At 44.6% G+C, this 22,224-nt stretch overlaps 1 protein-coding gene across 1 annotated transcript; it reads left to right on the plus strand.

Annotated features, from left to right (window-relative positions):
* The first annotated feature begins 732 nt into the window (after positions 1-732).
* Positions 733-12,735, plus strand: LOC311223059 (E3 ubiquitin-protein ligase TRIM39-like). The gene is made up of 2 exons (XM_084307757.1): positions 733-806; positions 9,728-12,735. Exon 2 carries the CDS (start codon positions 9,730-9,732, stop codon positions 11,380-11,382), a length of 1,653 nt encoding a protein of 550 aa, XP_084163883.1. The 5' UTR covers positions 733-806; positions 9,728-9,729; the 3' UTR covers positions 11,383-12,735.
* Positions 12,736-22,224: the final 9,489 nt, after the last annotated feature.

The raw sequence follows: 22,224 nt of genomic DNA on the forward strand, positions 1-22,224 counted from the left end.
GCCAGGTTGTATACTTGCCTCCTGCGTAACCAGAGAATGGACATTCAGTGTTGATTTGCCTACGAATACTCATTTGCCTTACAAGTGCAATCAAATGTAATATAAGTATCATATGTACCTTTTGCTCCATTAAATACTTGATTAATACCTTTGACTGGAACCGATTTCATTGTGGGAAGTGTTCATCATATTCATATATTGTGTACTGTATGGCCAGTAGTTAAAGTACATAAAGCGGTAGTGGTTTAATGATACCATACTTATCAATACAGTCAGGGAATTGTACCCCTCAGTTACAGTTATGATACCCATATAATCATCTGTACATTTTATATTACTATTGCGCCTTTGTGGCGGGAGTAGTTAATGCTACGTCAATGGTTAAGGGCAGAACGGAGAGGATAAAGATTATTGTTAGAGTAGCGGTTCAACATTTGGGCATGGAAGGTTTGAAATGGGAGGATGTGGTTAGGGAATTAAAGGGGATTGTGAATATTCAGGAAGTTCAGAGTCAACCCATTGGAGGCAAGGAGTGTCTCAGAGGGGGGCTCAGTCAGGGAGGAGCAGCATTAGCTGCACTTCATGATGGTGAAGGAAAATGGACATTGTAGGCGGTAAAGGATACCAGAAGATGGCGGTAATGCCCCAAACAATTGGTGGCCAACTGCAGTAAAACCTCAAGAAGAAGAAGAAGCCTTCTAGGTTTCATTGTTTAGAAAGTGACTCGCTAGTCTACATTGTTATTATTGAACAGAAACAAGTTACCTCTCTAGCCTTGTGAACTGAAGACACTAAAGGAACCACAGGTGAGTTCATATGTATATGAATCTTCAGCAATGAATAATATTTACTACTATTTCTCCTGACTATCGTGGTCTGCAGGTACAGTTCTCGTTTGGTTACATGTTGGTCCCTGTTTGATCCGAGGCCCTGCGTGACTGATGGACCGAGTGAATACACAGTCCCTTGTCCAACCATGTAAAATTCCTCTCGCTTTTCTCTATCAAAACGATTCTCGTACAAGTATCGCAGAGAAATGTCAAAGGTACTCAAAGTTGCACGAGGGTTTCGAACAGACAAACGCTAGGGTTTTAAAGCTCAGCGTTGCTAATAAACATTTGAAATATCTTTTATAAACTGGTCAACACCAGGCACCCTACACCGGAAATAAAGCTGTGTTGACCAGTATTGACCAGTTTATAAAAAAAAATTATTAGCAACACCGAGCTTTCAAACCATAGCGTTTGAATGTCCGAAACTCTCGTGCAATGTCTGATACTTGTACGAGAAGCGTTTTGATAGAGAAAAGCGAGACAGACTTAATTTTAGGAATTTTACATGGTTGGACAAGGGACTGTGTATTCCCTAGCCCCTTTCGTGACTTTCGGTTTGCAAGCCTGTGGCTTTTGTGACCGGAGTCACTTGCCCACCCGCCCCGATCACCCAGTAGAGAAACGACCAAGCGCCGTCAAGGGGCTCGCGGTGTGTCAAGAATACATCGGATCTGAATTTCAAAGATACCCAGCGTACAATATGGGTCCAACACAGCTCCACGATGGGGTCTGGAAGCTCGCAGTTGCCAATAAACAGTTTAAAACATTGTTACTCGACGAGTGGTATTTACAGACCGAACGTCCATCTCCGCCGTTGGTGTCACAGCGCATGCGCACCATGCCGCGTTCACGTTACTGGGAAGAAGCGGAAGAACCAGAGGACATCTCGTTGCTACAACTAGGAAGCTTCACGCTTTGACTCTATATATATCTATGGATGAAACGCCCACATCCATACTTCCGCAATTCGTGACGCGAAGTGGGAGATATGGGGTCTATAAAAGAATCCCATATGTCCTAGTAGGAATTACCACTAGGAGGCTGACGTGAATGGTTTTTCCCAGTCGGAAGCTGGTTCTTCCGCTTCTTCCCAGTAACGTGAACGCGGCATGGTGCGCATGCGCTGTGACACCAACGGCGGAGATGGACGTTCGGTCTGTAAATACCACTCGTCGAGTAACAATGTTTTAAACTGTTTATTGGCAACTGCGAGCTTCCAGACCCCATCGTGGAGCTGTGTTGGACCCATATTGTACGCTGGGTATCTTTGAAATTCAGATCTGATGTATTCTTGACACACCGCGAGCCCCTTGACGGCGCTTGGTCGTTTCTCTACTGGGTGATCGGGGCGGGTGGGCAAGTGACTCCGGTCACAAAAGCCACAGGCTTGCAAACCGAAAGTCACGAAAGGGGCTATGTATTCCCTTGGTGCATCAGAGTCACGAAAGGGGCTAGTTTGATCCCAGTTCTAGACTTTGGTACTGGGGGTTGAGGTAAATAATCTATATTTGGAATATTAATTAATATGATTTACATTATCTACCATTCTCTAACCCCCCCCCTCCCATGTAAAACAATGCTGTATATACCGTATATATATATATATATATATATATATATATATATATATTGATTGATTGAAAACTTTATTAACAGATTGCAGAATGGGTACAGTACAGCTCAATACATACAATTGTTAAGGGTATGCAGACCAGAGAAAGACTTTCGTCTTGTTTACATCAGGGTCCCCCATTTTCAATTCATCGTAAAATATATGACATACATGACATACAGATAGACAGTACTGCTACATCTATATCCACATCTGTCTGTACATAACTGCATATAATCTTTTTTACATATTTGTAGATACTGGGATTTGGGTCGGTTGGTCAGCCGAGCTGTCACTCTGCACTCTGCACTCTGCCAACGACGCTATTGGTCGCGCGAGCCGGGGGTTGGCAGAGGGGCGTCTCTACAATTCGTAGCCGCATTTCTGCAGACCCCTCTCTGATTGGTTGATGCCATTTCTGCAGACCCCTCTCTGATTGGCCGAGCGCGCGCATGCGCATGAGCCGCGACAAGCTCCTCTAGCCAGGAGTCGAAACTCCGTTAAGCTCCAGAGAGAGAGGCTGAAAACCCACAGTTGTTGCCCGACGGATGGGAGCCGAATCCCGGATCCGAGTTTTCTGATGAATAGCCCCAAAACATGGAGGTCGCGAACGCAATTTATACGCATGGAAGTATTGATTATGCCATAACGAATCATTAAAAAAATATACCGTTAACTGGAATATGTTGTGTGTGCCTTTACACATATGTTGGATAGGATTATGTAATCCCCTTGCCACCAGACTCTTTCTCTTAAGGCATTAACTGGGTTAATTAATATAAATGTTATATTGTAACCAATTACATAATCCTATCCAACATATGTGTAAAGGCACACACAACATATTCCAGTTAACGGTATATTTTTTTAATGATTCGTAGTCTAATGAGACCTGTAGTCTCTCTGTATAAAAATTTCAGTTTCTACGTCAAATGTATAGCCTCTCTTTTCTGGACTCTTTTTGTATCACAAACACTGTATTTGTAAATCTGGTATGTCATAAATGTCTAGATGTAGCAGTACTGTCTATCTGTCTACCTGTATGTCATATATGTTATCATGAATTGAAAATGGGGGACCCTGATGTAAACAAGACTGTTGTGGTTTGTAACCGACCCCAATCGCACAACACAAGACAGGTATGATGGTTTGCCAAGAAACAGATATTTATTGAGAGACAGGGAAAAAGGGCACTGTCCCTTTAAGGGAGAACACAAATACAGGAATATAACAAGAGGGGAAAAACTAGGTGCCTTTAAGAGGCGGGCAGGAAAAGGGAACACTAAGGGAAGGTTAATGAACGCTAGGGGAAAACATTAAAGGAACGCTAAACATTAAAGGAACAGAGGAACTAGAGACTAGGAGAAGTCGGGACAAGGAGAGCTAGGGAACAGGAGAACTGGGGACTAGGAGAACTAGGGACAAGGAACTAGGTGGAACTAGAAGGGGAGAACTTGGGACCAGGAACTAGGTGGAACTAGAAAGGGGAGAACTAGGGACAGAGGGGAACGAGGCCCGCGGAGGCGGGCTGGGGAACAGGGAGGAACTGGGGACAGAGACCCGCGGAGGCGGGCTGGGGACAGGGAGGAACTGGGGACTGGTGGGAAAACATCTGGGCCGCTCTGCAGAACAGAGGAGAGGGTTAAATATTCAAAAGGGAACAAACAGAGCAGATGCAGAACAGTCCAAATAAACAAAGAAAACAAAGTAATAATATCTTCGTGTGACAAACACACAGGGGGAGATGTAATGTCCAAAAATACTATCTAAGTGAGAACAAAAACAGAGTGGGAGATGAAATGTCCAAACTACTAACAAAGTGAGAACTAACGGAGGCAATACGCTGGGTGAGTGACATCACAATCAAAACTCACCCAGGCGTATGCGTAATGGTACAGGAACAGCAGCGGGAACGGGGGCAAGAGGCATTACGCTGGGTGAGTGACATCACAATCAAAACTCACCCAGGCGTATGCGTAATGGTACAGGTAACAGCAGCGGGAACGGGGGCAAGAGGCATTACGCTGGGTGAGTGACATCACAATCAAAACTCACCCAGGCGTATGCGTAATGGTACAGGGACAGCAGCGGGAACGGGGGCAAGAGGCATTACGCTGGGTGAGTGACATCACAATCAAAACTCACCCAGGCGTATGCGTAATGGTACAGGGACAGCAGCGGGGCGAGGGCATCGCCACCGGGTGGCTGGCTGTCCGAGCCGAGGAACAGAGTGCTGGAACAGTGGCGGTGGCGAGGGTGTCGTCCACCGGGTAGCCGACTGTCGGAGCCGAGGAACAGAGTGCTGGAACAGTGGCGGTGGCGAGGGTGTCGTCCACCGGGTAGCCGCTGTCGGAGCCGAGGAACAGAGTGCTGGAACAGTGGCGGTGGCGAGGGTGTCGTCCACCGGGTAGCCGACTGTCGGAGCCGAGGAACAGAGTGCTGGAACAGTGGCGGTGGCGAGGGTGTCGTCCACCGGGTAGCCGCTGTCGGAGCCGAGGAACAGAGTGCTGGAACAGTGGCGGTGGCGAGGGTGTCGTCCACCGGGTAGCCGCTGTCGGAGCCGAGGAACAGAGTGGCGCGCCACACCTTGGTGTGCGCGTCGGAACCGAGAGACGCATCGGAGTGCGTCTGCGAGGAGGAGTGTGCCAAGCACGAGGATCTTTGGAAAATGCGCGTTGCGCGCTGGAGACTGGAGAGCGTGCCAAGCCCTTGAAGATGCGCGTTGCGCGCTGGTGACTGGAGAGCGTGCCAAGCCCTTGCAGATGCGCGTTGCGCGCTGGTGACTGGAGAGCGTGCCAAGCACGAGGATCCTTGGAAGATGCGCGTTGCGCGCTGGAGAGCGTGCCAAGCCCTTGAAGATGCGCGTTGCGCGCTGGTGACTGGAGAGCGTGCCAAGCCCTTGCAGATGCGCGTTGCGCGCTGGTGACTGGAGAGCGTGCCAAGCCCGAGGGTCCGGGAGATGCGCGTTGGTCTAGATGTGCGTCAGGACGAACAGCTGCGCTGGGGTCTGCAGTGGAGCGCTGGGGTGCCTCCCGTGGAAGTACAGGGAGCGCAGAACAGTCTCCTCCACAGGCTACGGCGACAGCAGACGAAGGCTGGAGCAAAACATCTCAAGGCTGGAGAAATCCATATACAGCATTGGTAGACCAGAGGATCTCCCGAAAGAGTCTAGATGTTAGAGAATATGACTCAGCATGAATACAACACGACCCCACGCCGAAACGAGGGGAAGCGCCCTGGTATTTAAAGCCCACAGGGGAACTAATTAGCCTGCCACCACAGGTGCGAGAGGTAATTGATAATCGAACAGGTGTGGCCACTGAGAGTAAAGAACGAGAGGGTGGGGGCTAGAGAGAGTGAGTAGGGAATTCCTAACAGTAGGCTTAAAGAAGACAGAGAAAGTTGGTGAGCAGCGGACAAAACCTCACAAAGACGATGAATTGAAAATGTCTAGGCCTACCACAAGTTCAGGGTACGCATCCAGATTAGATTCACATGTTCAAGTTCAAGTTCAAGTTCTTTAATAGTTGTCATACAGAAGTACAGAATACTTTCATACAAAATGCTTCTTACTGTTACGCTCCAGAGACTGTGCTAGACAAGATAGTATCAAATAACATAATAACATAATATAGCATGAATTTAGAAGAAGAAAATGAGGTCACAGTGTTCGGTATAGACATATGTACAATGTTCTGAGTTACCATATAATATACAATACACAATACTATGCAGTGTACTAATGTACAGTACTATCTAGTGCAAAGCAGAAATGGGATGAGGTACAATTTTAGGTACAATTTACAGTAAGGTGTACGAGTTGTAGTGCAATCCTTCATCCATAAATATAAAGTGTGGGGAGTGGGTGCTACAGTGTGTTTGTTTAAAGTGGGTGTGTGCTATAAAGTGTGTGGAGTGGGTGCTACAGTGTGTTTGTTTAAAGTGAGTGTGTGCGTGTGGATGTGTGTGCTATGTGCGTTTGGTGGTTGTTGTTGTGTAGTGTTCATTCATTGTTCGTTTAGCAGCCTGATGGCCTGGGGATAGAAGCTACTTCTGAGTCTTTCTGTGCTCGCCTTGAGACTCCTGTATCGCTTGCCTGACCGCAGCAGTTCGAAGAGGCAGTTGTTCGGGTGACTGGAGTCTTTAATGATTCTCTTAGCCTTGCCCTTGCAACGCTTGTAGTAAATGTTCTGGAGGGTGGGGAGCCCCCCTCCAATTGTGCGTTCGGCTGAACGTGTCACTCTTTGTAGTCTGCTTTGGTCTTTTGCAGTGCTATTCCCAAACCAGGAGGTGATGTTGCCGGTCAAGATGCTCTCTATTGTACATGAGTAGAAGTTCTTAAGGATCTTCTGGCTGAATTGGAACTTCCTTAGGCGCCTGAGGAAGTAGAGGCGTTGTCGTGCCTTCTTCACCACACTGTTAATGTGTGTGGTCCATGTCAAGTCCTCGGATATGTAGGCTCCGAGGTACTTGAAGCTGTTGACTCTCTCAACCGGTGCCCCGTCGATGCTGAGGGGGCTGTAGTCCTTGACCCCCGACCTCCTGAAGTCCACAATCATCTCCTTTGTTTTGCTGACGTTCAGGGAGAGGCTGTTTTCCTGGCACCATCCCGCCAGGACCTTGACCTCTTCCAGGTAGGCCCTCTCGTCGTTGGCAGAGATCAGGCCCACCACCACTGTGTCGTCAGCAAATTTGACGATTGTATTGCTACTCCGCTGAGCCACACAGTCGTGTGTGTACAGGGAGTAGAGGAGGGGACTCAGACATGGCGGAGTACAGGGAAAACGCTCATCATTGCTGACGCGTCTTGTAAGATTTGCTGCCATATCAATGTGCGGCATCTTTTTTCTTTTCTTGGCACGAGCACCGCGATAACCTTACACGTACCTTAGAGAGGGGCTTCGCTCAAACCAAGCGCGTACCTTTGAGAGGGGCTTCGCTCAACCAATCAGAGAGGGGCTTCGCTCAACCAATCAGAGAGGGGTCTGCAGAAATGGAGTTCAACCAATCAGAGAGGGGTCTGCAGAAATGCGGCTACGAAATGTAGAGACGCGGCAGAGGGGAGGGGGCGGGGCAGGGAGTAGGGTATATCTGCAGTGCCGCAGCCCCATACATAGGAGGGGCCTGTACTGTGAGTTGGGTGGCCTGTACTGTGCGTTGGGGGCCTGTACTGTGCGGTGCACTACTGCGCATGCGAGAAACAAAGTAACATATAATATAGGACACTAGAAACATAACGGAACATACGGAACATAAAGTAACATACGGAAAATAGGACCTAATGTCCAAAATATTTTTGTCTTAAACTGAATATCAATTGGATTAGGAGTAATCAAATAAAGCATTCAATTGCAACCCATTTTTATCTTAAACTGAATATCAATTGGATTACCAGCCCTGACTGTTACTCTAAACTTAACCTCTTCTGGATTAGGGCCTAAATGTAACCCTTATACTAGATTAGAATTACTTTACTTTGTTTCTCGCATGCGCAGTAGTGCACCGCACAGTACAGGCCCCCAACGCACAGTACAGGCCCCTCCTATGTATGGGGCTGCGGCACTGCAGTTTTATGCTATTGGGGGCAGGGGCTGACCTGGAAAGGGTATAAGAGGGTGTGACACCTAGGGTGCACTCTCTTGAGGCATGTGAAGTGGTAGCGATGAGTCACGTGTATACTACTGCAACCTATGCACCTGTGTTGTAATAAAGAAGCAAAGAGTGAGAACTAACACCTGCCTCGAGAGTCGTCAATAACGTTTGAAACCTTGAAACATTACAATATTATATCTATATATGTACCTACTCTTACTAGTTATGCTGCTGGCCAGTATGACTTATCATAGTGTCTATCCTGTATCATTGTACATATTAATACTAAAACTTTGTACATATATCTGATTAGCACTATTACTCGTAGTACTACTTACTAGTAGCACTAATTTATATATGTTATGCCCATATAATCACCTGTACATTTTATATTACTATTGCGCTTTACTGTTGCACCTCTGATTGGATGCCAATTAAATTTGTTGTACTGTACTTGTGCTGTATAATGACAATACATTTTATTATATATAAAATATATACATATCTAATCTAATACATCTGAGAGCAGAATGAAGGACTGTGCCTAGAGGTCTCATTCAGAGTGGAAGGAACAGCATGTCTATAAACCACGTCTCCATAATCCAAGATAGATAGACGACCCTCTTTCTGCTAATCATAGAGAAGCTGGATCTATTCCTGTACAAGAATTATCATCAAGCCAGATGCCATGATATTTGTATTCTGTAACTTGTTCGATGACAAACCTATTCATATCCGATATATGCAAATCATTGTAACCAATATCTCTAGCCTTAGAGAACATTATTAATTTTGTTTTGTTTGCATCAAGTACAAGCTTAATGCCAACAACCACATCTTGCAGAACATTAAATGAGTTGCAGGTTATCATTGGCTAGTTGAACAGATGGAGCAATACAATAAACAATAGTGTCATCTGCATAAAGATGAACTTGACATCCATTCAAAGATGAGACAATCAATGCGGCTGGGTGGCGCAGCGGACATTGCGCTCTTCACCAACGCAAGAGACACCAGTATCGAATCCGGCTGTCGGCGTTTCCTCCGGCTTTGGCCGGCCGTCATACTAACTCAATTGGCAGAGTTAGCGGGTGGGAAGTCCATGGGTAGTAATCTGGATGTTGTAAACAGCGACTCCTACAGGTCTGTTGGGGCACCTGCACAGCAGAGACAGGAAAATGGCAGGGGCAGTGTGAGCCTCCTACACGTTACTCCTCGCCAAATGAGAGTCCGCGCTGGCAGGTGAAAAGATGTGACTGGCTGCCTCCACATGTATCGGAGGGGACATGCGATGGGCTTCTATCCTCCCTACAACCAGCCAGTGGGGGGCACATGCAAGCAATGATCAAGACGGGAGGGGAGAATTGGCACGGCTAAAATTGGGATGGGAGAAAAATAGAAAAAGGAGAAAGTAAAAAAAACAATCATTCATATAAATGGTACAGGACTTTTGTAATGCGTAAGAATTCTGATTGGGCTTTCCCAGTTTTCACATACTAGTGTCTCAGACAAATACTGTACTGTAGCTATGAAACCAACTGCAAATCCAACGCTATATCTAGTCTATTTAAAAGACGATAATGGTTAACTGTATTAAATGTATGACATTTTAAATTAAGATTTAATTATGTTGAATTTACAGTTACTTTAAATTGAAAATTAATGAAGAAATGTATTTATTATTTAACAGACATGGCCTCATCCAGCTATCTCTTTTCTGAAGAACAGTTCCTGTGCTCCATCTGTCTGGATGTCTTCACCGAGCCGGTCTCCATCCCTTGTGGACACACCTTCTGCAAGACCTGCATCACCAAGTACTGGGATAACAATGAACTGTACCAGTGTCCAATGTGTAAAAATACTTTTGATAAGAGACCAGATATCTTTGTCAATATTGTCCTATCAGAGATGGCACCTCAGTTCAGGAAGTCAGTTCAAGAGAGCAGCCCAGACCAGCAACCTGCCAGACCAGGAGAGGTGACCTGTGACATCTGCACTGGGAAGAAGATCAAGGCCATGAAGTCCTGCCTGGCGTGTCAGACTTCTTACTGTGAGATCCACCTGGAGCCTCATCACAGAGTTGCAGCCTTGAAGAAACACAAGCTGATCAACCCTGTGGAGAACCTGGAGGACATGATGTGTAAGAAGCACGAGAGACCTCTGGAGCTGTTCTGTAGGACTGACCAGGCCTGTGTGTGTCAGTTCTGCACTGAGACAGACCACAAAACCCACGAGACTGTCCCTCTAGAGAAAGAATACAGAGAGAGGAAGGATGAGATGAGGACACAAGAGGCAGATGTTCATCAGATGATCCAGGAGCGTGTGCAGAAGATCCAACAGATCAAACACTCGGTAGACCTCAGCAAGAACGAGGCAAAGAGAGAGATAGCAGACAGTGTCGAGGTCTTCACTGCTCTGGTGGCCTCCGTTGAGAGAAGTCAGGCTGAGCTCATTGAGGTGATTGAGGGGAGGCAGAAAGCAGCAGAGAAACAGGCTGAAGGCTTCATCAAGGAGCTGGAGCAGGAAATCATTGAGCTAAAGAAGAGAAGCACTGAGCTGGAGCAGCTCTCACACACTGAAGACCACCTCCACCTCCTCCACAGCTTCCCATCTCTCTCCACCCCTCCACCCACCAAGGACTGGTCTGAGGTCAGTGTCCACAGTGATGTGAGTGTGGAGATAATGAGGAGAAGTGTGGCTCGGCTGGAGGAGACTCTCAGTGAAGAGATGGAGAAGCTGCCTGAAGTCAAGCTGAAGAGGATCCAGCGGTATGCAGTGGATGTGACTCTGGACCCTGACACAGCATATCCAAAGCTCATCCTCTCTGATGACGGGAAAGAAGTAAAATGCGGTGTTACACGGAAAGACCTTCCTGACAACCCAGAGAGATTTAACCTGGCACCCATTGTCCTGGGAAAGCAAAGCTTCTCCTCTGGGAGATTCTACTATGAGGTTCAGGTTAAAGAGAAACCCCAGTGGGATTTAGGAGTGGCCAGAGAGTCCATCAACAGGAAAGGACATATCACGCTGGGCCCTGACAATGGATACTGGACTATAATGCTGAGGAATGGTGATAAATATAGAGCTGCTGGAAAGGAAGCCCTCTCCCTGAGAGAGAAACCACAGGTGATCGGGGTGTTTGTAGATTATGAGGAGGGTCAGGTCTCCTTTTATGATGTGGAAGCCAGGGCTCACATCTATTCTTACACTGGCTGCACCTTCACCGATAAACTCTACCCATATTTTTGCCCTTGCTTGAGTTCTGCCTTTGAAAATAGTACTCCTCTAATAATCTGCCCTCTTAACCTCTTTAGCCCGAGCGGCCCGTCACTGGACCGCAAATGAATAATGTGTCCGGGTGGCAGAATTCAGTACTGTATCTACAAAACCTTCTGTTTAAATCATCTTCCATTTATTAATTTGCTTAGCTTTTTTGTACACGTGATCTCAAGAAGGTCCTGAACGAGCTCAGTATCAGTGTTTCATGTCTGGTCATTTTTAGCATGGTATTATTCACCGTCAAAAATGCAAAGAAAGATCATAATTTATATTCTCCTTTGTTTCATCACAATTTACTCAAGCCTAGTAACAGACACAGTATTTCTGACACTGTGCTTACATTCCCTGAGATCCATAGATGTCCCTAGATAGCAACATGGAAAATAAAACAACAATGACAATGACAGCAGACATTATACATACATATATCTGTAATGAGGAAGTGCAGAGAACGTGGGAATACAATAAAAGGACAGAGTCTAAAGAGTGCAAGATTAATTTAATGCCTTTCTTCTGTTCTTGGTAACAGTCTTGATAGTGGTACACATAGTGGTACACTCTTAGAATTAGGAGAGCCTGTACAACTCGTCTCCGACCATCCCTGCCGCTTGCTTGCAGGTGTCTTAATCAGTCCCAAAGGTAAAAACGCGACAGCAGCCTAACGGGACACCATATATGACCAGACGTCAAAATTTATATATTATAAATTGTAGCAAATTAAATAATAAAGAAAATAAGAAATGAAACATAAATACATTCTCAAATATTACACTTACATACTGAAATAACATATAAATGATGAAACCATATAATGGCCACAGTTACATACAATATGCTTCCCTCCCAGGCAGTGAGAGGCTGTTGGTTAGAGACTAGAGCAGACCTGGGCATTGTACGGCCCGCGGGATGATTCTGACCGGCCCGCGAAAGATTACATGATAATAAAAAAAAAAAAAAAATTATTTTAATATATATATATATATTTTTTTTTTACTTTTTACTTTTTTCTTTTCATGTCAATGTTCACACGCACAATATACGCTTAGGAGACATGCTCAGAAGATGTTGGTTCTCTTTGGCTTCACCTACATATGTGAACAGACATTCTCAGTCATGATGTTTACCAAGTCCAGGTACAGATCCTCTCTCACTGATGAACATCTGGCAGCTGTGCTTCGCATCTCCACCTCAGACATGCAACCTGATTTTGATGGACTTGTTAAAGCTCAACAGAGACTGGATTTCTCACACTGAATGAAAAAAAAAGAACTGAAGAACACTAAAATGTGGAAATATAACAAGTGAAATGGGACACTTATATATTTTTTTCTTTTTTTTGCACAGTTCTGAAAACATTAAATGTTTAATATAGGCATGTAAAGTAAAAAAGGCTACAAAACTGGGACACTTTTCTTTACACAGTTCAGTGACATGTCTTGTTTATTTTTGCTATACGATGATGTGATGTCTTTAGAAAGCTAAGAAAATCCTTGTTTCAATAGTATATGATCTCAAAATGCCCTTGTTATTAATGTTTCACATTTTGTTTATCATTTTGGAAATAAATTCTATTTGAATAAATGATATTTTTTAAAGCTAACCTCACCTTTTAATTGCCAAATAATAACATACACTCTTACCAGGGGTCAAAACAATGCCATTTACTGCTTTTTATATAGAAATAAAATGTATATTATGCATAATTGAGTTTGGAATTTTGGCCCGGCCCCCCAACATATTTTCAGTTGCTCATTCGGCCCCCTGGGAAAAATAATTGCCCACCCCTGGACTAGAGGCACTGGGGGGGAAGTGGAATTGCTGTCCATGCTTTTAACCAGCAGGGGGCAGTGGTGTATCACAATAAGAATGCCAACTATACAGTTACGCATTTGGAGCACTAGGTGGCACTGTAGATATTCAAATGACTAATGCCTTCCAGTAGGGAGAGGGAGAGAGAGGAAGGCAAGGAGAGAGAGAGAGAGAGAGATTTCATTCAGAGATCATCTCTCTTCTGATTTCTCTGTTTGGCTTTGGCAATATACACGTATGTTTCCCACAGGGGAGGAAATTAGGCCACTTTACTCGCCAAATGCGAGTATTTTTTACGTTTGGCGAGTAATTCATGAAGAGCACTCGCCAGTCTGGCGAGTACTTGTAATTACAAAACAAACAAAAAAATCATTCTGCAATCTGCTGATTCGCTCACTGGCACAAGCCGAACTCTGACTCCCCCCTTGATTCCTCCCATTTGCGCCTCAATCCAACCATAACCAATGAACATCATCGTTGTACAGATGCGCTCTAAGCTCCTCGAATGAACACTCATTTTCTAGAAGATGCCGCCCATCTAGGGGAAGTGGACAGATCACTGCGCGCGGACCTACAGACTCCTGCCACCGGCTTGACAACGTAGACAAACTTAGACAAAAACACATCAGTGGATGAAAATGTAGTGTCGTCGCTTTCGGATATCAGTGCGGTCTGACATGGGGGCGAACAACAGCATGCGACGCGTCTCCTTCGAGTCGGATGAGAATGACAAGTCAACCAGGCACCAGCATTAGCCGGCTAGCTACCTAGCATGTAACAAGCTACCATAACGCGCGTTCAACATAGTGGACGACTATACTGAGCGGCTTTGCTTAAATGCAGCCGAGTGACATTTTATTATTACCGGGTTTCCCCCCATATCACCACTCGCCCATATGCCCTTCACAACGGTGATGTTGTCATACTTGGCATTCAGAATACACCTGCTGAACCCCTAGCGTTGTCGATTCGGTTCCAATGTATTGTCATCTTACAGCACAAGTACAGTACAACCAGAATACATTTGGCATACAACCAGAGTGCAAATGTAACAAGTCAAGTTGTTTTATTTAGCTATTACATTACAGTGAAATGCTTGGTTCTTTCACTGCCCAACTCAGTCCAACCTAGACCAGTCCAACCTAGTCCAGCCCAGCCCAGCATCTTTCACTGCCTAGTTCAGCCCAACCCAGTCCAGAATAGTTCCCTCTTTCATATTAATATGTGATATCCTAATATTTTGAAGAGTAGAGACAGTGTGATTAATACATGTTGTATGCTAATATTGTGAAGAGTAGAGACTGTTATTAATGTTTTATGCTAATAAATATTTTAAAGAGTAGAGACACGGTGTGATTTTTACTATGATTGAAAATCAATTTAGACAAAGACATACAAAGAAGTAATTATCACAATTAGCGATTTTTTTGGGCTGGTAAAAAATCAGTTTGTCTGGTAAAAAAAATCAGATACTCGCCAGTTGGCTGGTAAGCCAAAAAGTTAGTTTCCTCCCCTGGTTTCCCATGTCAATAGAATTTAATTGAATAGAGAGAGAGAGGGGGGGGGGGGGGCAAGGCAGAGAAGAAGAGGGGGGTTGGGAGGGAGGGTGTTTGGATTATGCTTTTTTCCTCCTAACAGTTTTCCAATCCTGTCCTGCGCCAAGTAATTTCACAGTGACTTGGCAGTTGACTCGCAACTGTTAGCAGCCCTAGTCAGACGATTTATAAACCTCTCTGCTATGCTTATTAGCAGCGCCGAGACAATGATAGGCTTATTTTTGTAAGAGACTGTCACGACAATCAAACACACGCACCATGGTTTTCAATCGTTATTACCACTTTAGTCTTGGTGAAGGGCCAGCTGTACATTAATGCAGTTAATCTCATGTCTACATCCGGAGTTTCCTTTCATTTAAAGGGAAAATCCACCCTAAAAGCAGAGTTTACCTTGACTTTCACGTTCCAGTGATCCTTGTGGAGTGTGGACAGCTCGAGTCAGTGTCTATAAACACGAGACAACTGACCAAACAACCGTCTCTGTCTCTCTACACTGGAAATCAGATCTAGATGATTGTGACTGGTTGAAGAAATTCAAAACAACCCGGCATGTTTTCCCTCCTCTATTAAAAGATAAGATAAGATATTCCTTTATTGATCCCCTTGTGTGAAATTCAGGCATCATAGCTGCATGGGGGAGGGGAGGGGAGATACAGGTATGGGCAGCCAGGGTAATAGTAGAAGATATAAATACAGGCAATAACATTATAGTACAGTAGAAAAAGTAAGCAGTGTAAACAATATAATTAACTCGGAATATACGTATCTGAGCAAGTAGGCGGTGTGATCAAAGGTGCGGATGAGGGTCTGTATGCCCTATCAGTTATATTATACGTAATCTGAATATATACTATGAGTAAGTAAAGTATACATACAGTAACCATACTGTACACACTAAGACCCTTCTCCTGCACAGTGCTAGACGTGGCATGAAGAAACGTCTGGGCAGAGTGAGACTGAGGGCCCTTTCTCACTCACTCATTCTGTCCGTACCGGTCGCGTACCGCCCTCATTCCGGGTCAGAGTGCGAACCCCACCCCCTCTCCCCCCTCTAGTTTGTGTACACACTGCAGTCTTGGTTCGCTTCGGGTTCTGTTTACGGTTTGCCTTTTGAGCGTTTACGCTTGCCGTAGGCGATGATGTCACGTTCAAAAATGTAAACGGGAATGTCTTAACACGACTGCGGACTCTGGATGCTGATATAAAATGAACAAATGCCAATAAATATGAAGTTATATTTGAACCTCTGTTGTCAAGCCTTGTCAATATAACCCACCCCATTTTATCACGAATGGATGGTGTTGTAGAGTCCGCTTTTGAGCGTTTTAACGATAGTGCTAAGCTAACGGCTGAATGAATGAATGAATGAAAACTTTATTTAACAGATTGCAGAATGGGTACAGTACGGCTCAATACATACAATTGTTAAGGGGATGCAGACCTGAGAAAGACGTTTGTCTTGTTTCCATCAGGGTCCCCCATTTTCAATTCATATAGACATTTATGACATACACAACATACATGACATTTATGGCATAGGGACATATAGGTATTTAGTACTGATGCATTTGTGACATAAACGGTATTCAAATATGCAGTACTGTTACCCCTAGATCCTGACAGAGTATATACATATGATGGGGAGGGGACTGTACATTAGGAGGGGGTGGGTGGGTGGGAGAGAAATATACATACGGCGGGGAGGGAATATATACATGCGGTGGGGAGGAGACTGTCTATTAGGAGGTGGTGGGGGTTTTGGGCATTTAGTTAGCTTAGCCTTTACTAGTAACATTGCTGCATCGATTATATGCATTATATTGAATGTCATTGATCTACTGGTCGACCACGGCCGACTGGTTGGGCACCACTGGTCTAATAGAAATAAATGCATTCGAACAAGAAAGTATAGTATACAGCAATGGCTAACGGCTAACGCTAGTTAGCTAGCCTGTTCAGAAGCTAACATTATCCCATCGCTTGTGGCAATTGTATTGCATGTCATTGATCTACTGGTCGACCACGGCCGACTGGTTGGGCACCACTGGTCTAATAGAAATAAATGCATTCGAACAATGTATAGACATAGCAATGGCAAACAAAATTGCCAGGCCTAACCGCCCCCACTGAGACCACCTATTTCACCGGCCCCGGTTCAGCGCCCCCGGGGACGAATCAGCGGGGGGCGGGGACGGGGGACAGCGTTCTCACTCAGACAGACACACCCTTTTCTGATGCGAGCCGGGTCTGATTCGACACAGAGCAGTGAGTGAGAAAGGGCCCTAATACCTACTATAGGGATCAATCTGCTGCTCCTCTGAGCAGTGTGTACTGTACTGTCCTGTATACAGTATGCAGTAGCCTGGAACAAGGCCTTGTGTCATACAAAAGATTACAGTAGCCTATAGAGAGACTGGGATTAGGACATTTAAACCCCAGACACACCAGGAAACCCCTCGGATAGCCTACAAACCCCAATCCAACCAGTAAACAACAGCAGGGGGTGGGCCTGGGGGTCAAGCCCACACATTGTTTACACTTTACCCCGTGTAGCAGAGGGGTATTTAGAGGGAGGGGGGCTCATCGCCTTGTTAGCATCAATTATTCAATTCCCTCTCGATTTCTACAATTAGAGGCCTTTCGCTCTATGTGTAATTCTCTTTCTTCCAACATGGCTGATGTAACCTGCCTTCTGTCTGTCTGTCTGTCTGTCTGTCTGTCTGTCTGTCTGTCTGTCTGTCTGTCTGTCTGTCTGTCTGTCTGTCTCCTAAGGTAGCCTATGGAAACATTAAATTCTACTCAAGTACCAAAGTATTTTTGATAATGAATGTACTTAGATAGTGCATGTAAAGGTACAGTACGCATTTCATAAAATGTTTTCTGTATTTCATTGTTGTTTCTGCACGTAGTTTTCCTAAAAAAGGAGGCCTTGCACTAGGGGTGTAACGGTACACAAAAACCACGGTACGGTATGTACCTCGGTTTTGAAGTCAAGGTTCGGTACGGGTTTTCAGTACAGTGGGGGAAAGTTTGGCTTTCCATGTTCCACTCGGGTGATGTAGTGTGCAGTAACTAATTGTACTTGTAGGGCTGTCAATGAATATTCTATATTGAAATTAATAATCGACTTGTAAATAAAAAATAAAAATAAAAAATTATTATATTAGATTGTGAAAAAAACAGCCCCCGGTGGGCGGTCGTTAGTGGTTAACATACCGCTGTATTCGTTCGGTACACTACACAGCCGTTCGGTACGGTACGGATACGTGTACCTTTACACCCCTACCTTGCACGGAATGTTTGCGTAGTTCTCTCTCTTTCAACATGGATGCCTGTAACCATTGGTAACAACTTTCGGAAGAAAATGCCTGATTTCTGTGCCGTGGCCCGTGGTAGAGCAGGTGAAATATTGGAAAAGCAAGATGGTGTTGTGACTTATTTACGGGACACCAAATTATAAAATGTTTGTTGATATATTTCTCACGTAGCATTTGCTGTTTCTTGCAAGGCCTTATCATTTCATCCCTGCTTGTCGTCTGTACGGAATGAGTAGAATGACCGGCATGGACCCTCCATGTCAGAAGAAACAGTTGCTATGTGCAGAAAAAACGGTTGCAATGTGTTGATATATGATAAATAAATAAACAAGATATGTTGTAATTTGCTGTCTTATTACTGGATCTTATTTTTTTTGGATCCACTTTTTTTTCTCTTTTTCTATTTTTCTCCCATCCCAATTTAGCTGTGCCAATTCTCCCCTCCCCTGAACTGGCCGGTTGTAGGGAGGATAGAAGCCTTGCATCACGTGTCCCCTCCGATACATGTGGATGTGGAGGCAGCCTGTCACATCTTTTCACCTGCCAGCACGGACTCTCATTGGCGAGGTGTAATGTGTGGGAGGCTCTCACTACCCCCGCCATTTTCCTGTCTCTGCTGTGCAGGCGTCCCCCAACCGACCTGTAGGAGTCGCTGTCCACAACGTCCAGATTACCACCCATCGACTTCCACCCGCTGACTCTGCCAATGAGTTAGTATGACGGCCGGCCCAAGCCGGAGGCAACGCCGACAGCCGGAGTCGAACCCGGTGTCTCTTGCGTTGGTGACGAGCGCAATGTCCACTGTGCCACCCAGCCACCGTGTCTTATTACTGGATCTTGTAAACAAGTCTCAGTAGAAAAGTGATATCATGTGTTTGACCTGCTCTACCACTGCACAGGGATCAGGCCTTTTCTTTAGAAAGGTGGTTATGGGGGACCCTGATGTAAACAAGACGAAAGTCTTTCTCTGGTCTGCATCCCCTTTGTGTGTATTGAGCCGTACTGTATTGTACCCATTCTGCAATCTGTTAATAACATTTTCAATCAATCAAACAGGAAGAGAGAGAACTACATAAACATTCCGTGCAAGGCCTCTATTCTATAGATAGATAGATAGATATGTAGATAGATATGTAGATAGATAGATAGATACTTCTATAGTCCTATAGCCTCTATAAACCACATGTATTTCATGTTGCCAGTCCTATAGTCCTATAGGCTCCATAAACCATATGTATTTCATGTTGCCAGTCCTATAGTCCTATAGGCTCCATAAACCATATGTATTTCATGTTGCCAGTCCTATAGTCCTATAGCCTCCATAAACCATATGTATTTCATGTTGCCAGTCCTATAGTCCTATAGCCTCTATAAACCATATGTATTTCATGTTGCCAGGCCTATAGTCCTATAGCCTCCATAAACCATATGTATTTCATGTTGCCAGGCCCGGGGTCTTTCTCTGGAGTCTGGGGAAGATCCTCTTTGTGTTCTTTGGACGTGATCACAGCTGATGTCAAAGCAGAAGAATTCACAGAGAGATAGTCAGCCGTGAGATAACTCACGTACACGACAAGGAGAGTTACCGAGTTAGAGAGATCAAAGAAGCCTGTTGAACATCTTACCTTAAATTGGAAGTACACCCTAAAACGACCTTCACATGAGTTATTCCTGGATTCTTGGAATTATATCGTGGAATTCCACAACAATGGGCAATGTAGTGTGACACTGTTTAATTTTTTTTTTTACAGTTCTTTGTGATCATTATCTTTGCATTGAAACGGCACAAAGTGTAATCACAGCCTTAGATTGTGGGAATAACAGGAGAATTTCATTTTAGGGTGGATTGATTAAAATAGCGAGGGAAAGATTTATTACAATTGTATTGTGAGTCGTCTTCACAGTTATCCTATAGCAGCATATCTAATGCAGTGGGAGAGCGTTTAGCTTACACATACCCAATGTGGTCATGTGTACAACCCCTCTCGTGCTCTCTCTCTCTCTCTCTCTCTCTCTCTCTCTCTCTCTCTCTCTCTCTCTCTCTCTCTCTCTCTCTCTCTCTCTCTCTCTCTCTCTCTCTCTCTCTCTCTCTCTCTCTCTCTGTCTTTCTGTCTCTCTCTCTACCTCCCTCTTGTTCTAATAAAAAGTGTTCCTTGACAACGATCACATCTAAACACAAATAATTTGCACTCATTGGAATTTCCTCTCCTGACTTAACAAGATATGCAGAGAGAGAGAGAGCGAGCTTATTGGATGTTCTCTGTTCTGCTTCCAGCCATGTCTGGACAACACACGACTACAATCCTTCCCTAATTGGTGAGTGTGTGTGTAATTGAGTGAGAATGTTAGATGAGATCTCCTTGTTTCCATCTTTTAACAAACACATTCTCCTCTCACTCTTATCTGGAATGATGAAAGTTACCAGGGGACTAGAGACTCTGTGTGTATTAAAAAAAACAAATTATTTCTTTTTTTCTCTAGGAGTCGCTGTCCACAACGTCCAGATTACCACCCATCGACTTCCACCCGCTAACTCTGCCAATTGAGTTAGTATGACGACTGGCCCAAGCCGGAGGCAACGGCGACAGCCGGAGTCGAACCCGATGTCTCTTGCGTTGATGACGAGCGCAATGTCCGCTGCGCCACCCAGCCGCCTCTATAAATATTTGTGTGTTTTAGGGCTGACCCCTATTAGTAGAATAGTCGATTAATCGATCGAAAGGAGCCGTAGTCGACTGCCAACCTCTTAGTCGAATACAAAAAAATATATATTTAAATTCTATTTTAAAATTAAAAATTTTTACATTTTTATCATTCTTTCCAAAAGAAAATAGGCCTATAAGCGTGGCTAACGCTAATGGCATGCATACCAGAGGCTAACTGCCTAAGAAAACAGGCACAGAGGCACTGAAAGAGGATTTCACCCATCTAATGAACACACTAGACTAGACAAAATAATATCAAGATGTATCCATCAGTGGACCAATTGCATGCTTTTTCAGAGGACAATAAGCCACCCGTCGACTCCTTCAGACATTAAGCACCCCCACAGCCCAAATCGAATGATAAAAAAATATATATATACTTTATTTTTTATTTTATTTTTTTTATAGTCGACTATCGGCTAATTTCGGCCAATCAAAGTCGACTATCCAAATCTTTAGTCGGGGACAGCCCTAGTGTGTTTGTGTTTGCTTGTTTCTGTGTGTGTGCGTTTGTGTGAGTGTGTACAGTGTGTGTTTGTGTATGTATGTGTGTGTGTGCATGTTTTCACATACTGTATATCTCTGCGTTTTTATGCGTGTTGGCTTGTTTATGTGTGTGCGTGTGTGTATGTGTGTATGGTTTGACGGTAGTGACTCTCAATGGTAGTGACTCTGTGGGAGTTAAGCCTCTCATTATGGTAGTGACTCTGTGGGAGTTAAGCCTCTCATTATGGTAGTGACTGTGGGAGTTAAGCCTCTCATTATGGTAGTGACTCTGTGGGAGTTAAGCCTCTCATTATGGTAGTGACTCTGTGGGAGTTAAGCCTCTCATTATGGTAGTGACTCTGTGGGAGTTAAGCCTCTCATTATGGTAGTGACTCTGTGGGAGTTAAGCCTCTCATTATGGTAGTGACTCTGTGGGAGTTAACTCTCATTATGGTAGTGACTCTGTGGGAGTTAAGCCTCTCATTATGGTAGTGACTCTGTGGGAGTTAAGTCTCACATTATGGTAGTGACTCTGTGGGAGTTAAGCCTCTCATTATGGTAGTGACTCTGTGGGAGTTAAGCCTCTCATTATGGTAGTGACTCTGTGGGAGTTAAGCCTCTCATTATGGTAGTGACTCTGTGGGAGTTAAGCCTCTCATTATGGTAGTGACTCTGTGGGAGTTAAGTCTCACATTATGGTAGTGACTCTGTGGGAGTTAAGCCTCTCATTATGGTAGTGACTCTGTGGGAGTTAAGCCTCTCATTATGGTAGTGACTCTGTGGGAGTTAAGCCTCTCATTATGGTAGTGACTCTGTGGGAGTTAAGCCTCTCATTATGGTAGTGACTCTGTGGGAGTTAAGCCTCTCATTATGGTAGTGACTCTGTGGGAGTTAAGCCTCTCATTATGGTAGTGACTCTGTGGGAGTTAAGCCTCTCATCTCATTATGGTAGTGACTCTGTGGGAGTTAAGTCTCTCATTATGGTAGTGACTCTGTGGGAGTTAAGCCTCTCATTATGGTAGTGACTCTGTGGGA

The sequence above is a fragment of the Notolepis coatsorum genome, assembly GCF_963971535.1.
Source record: "Notolepis coatsorum genome assembly, chromosome: 2".
Taxonomy (NCBI): Eukaryota; Metazoa; Chordata; class Actinopteri; order Aulopiformes; family Paralepididae; genus Notolepis; species Notolepis coatsorum.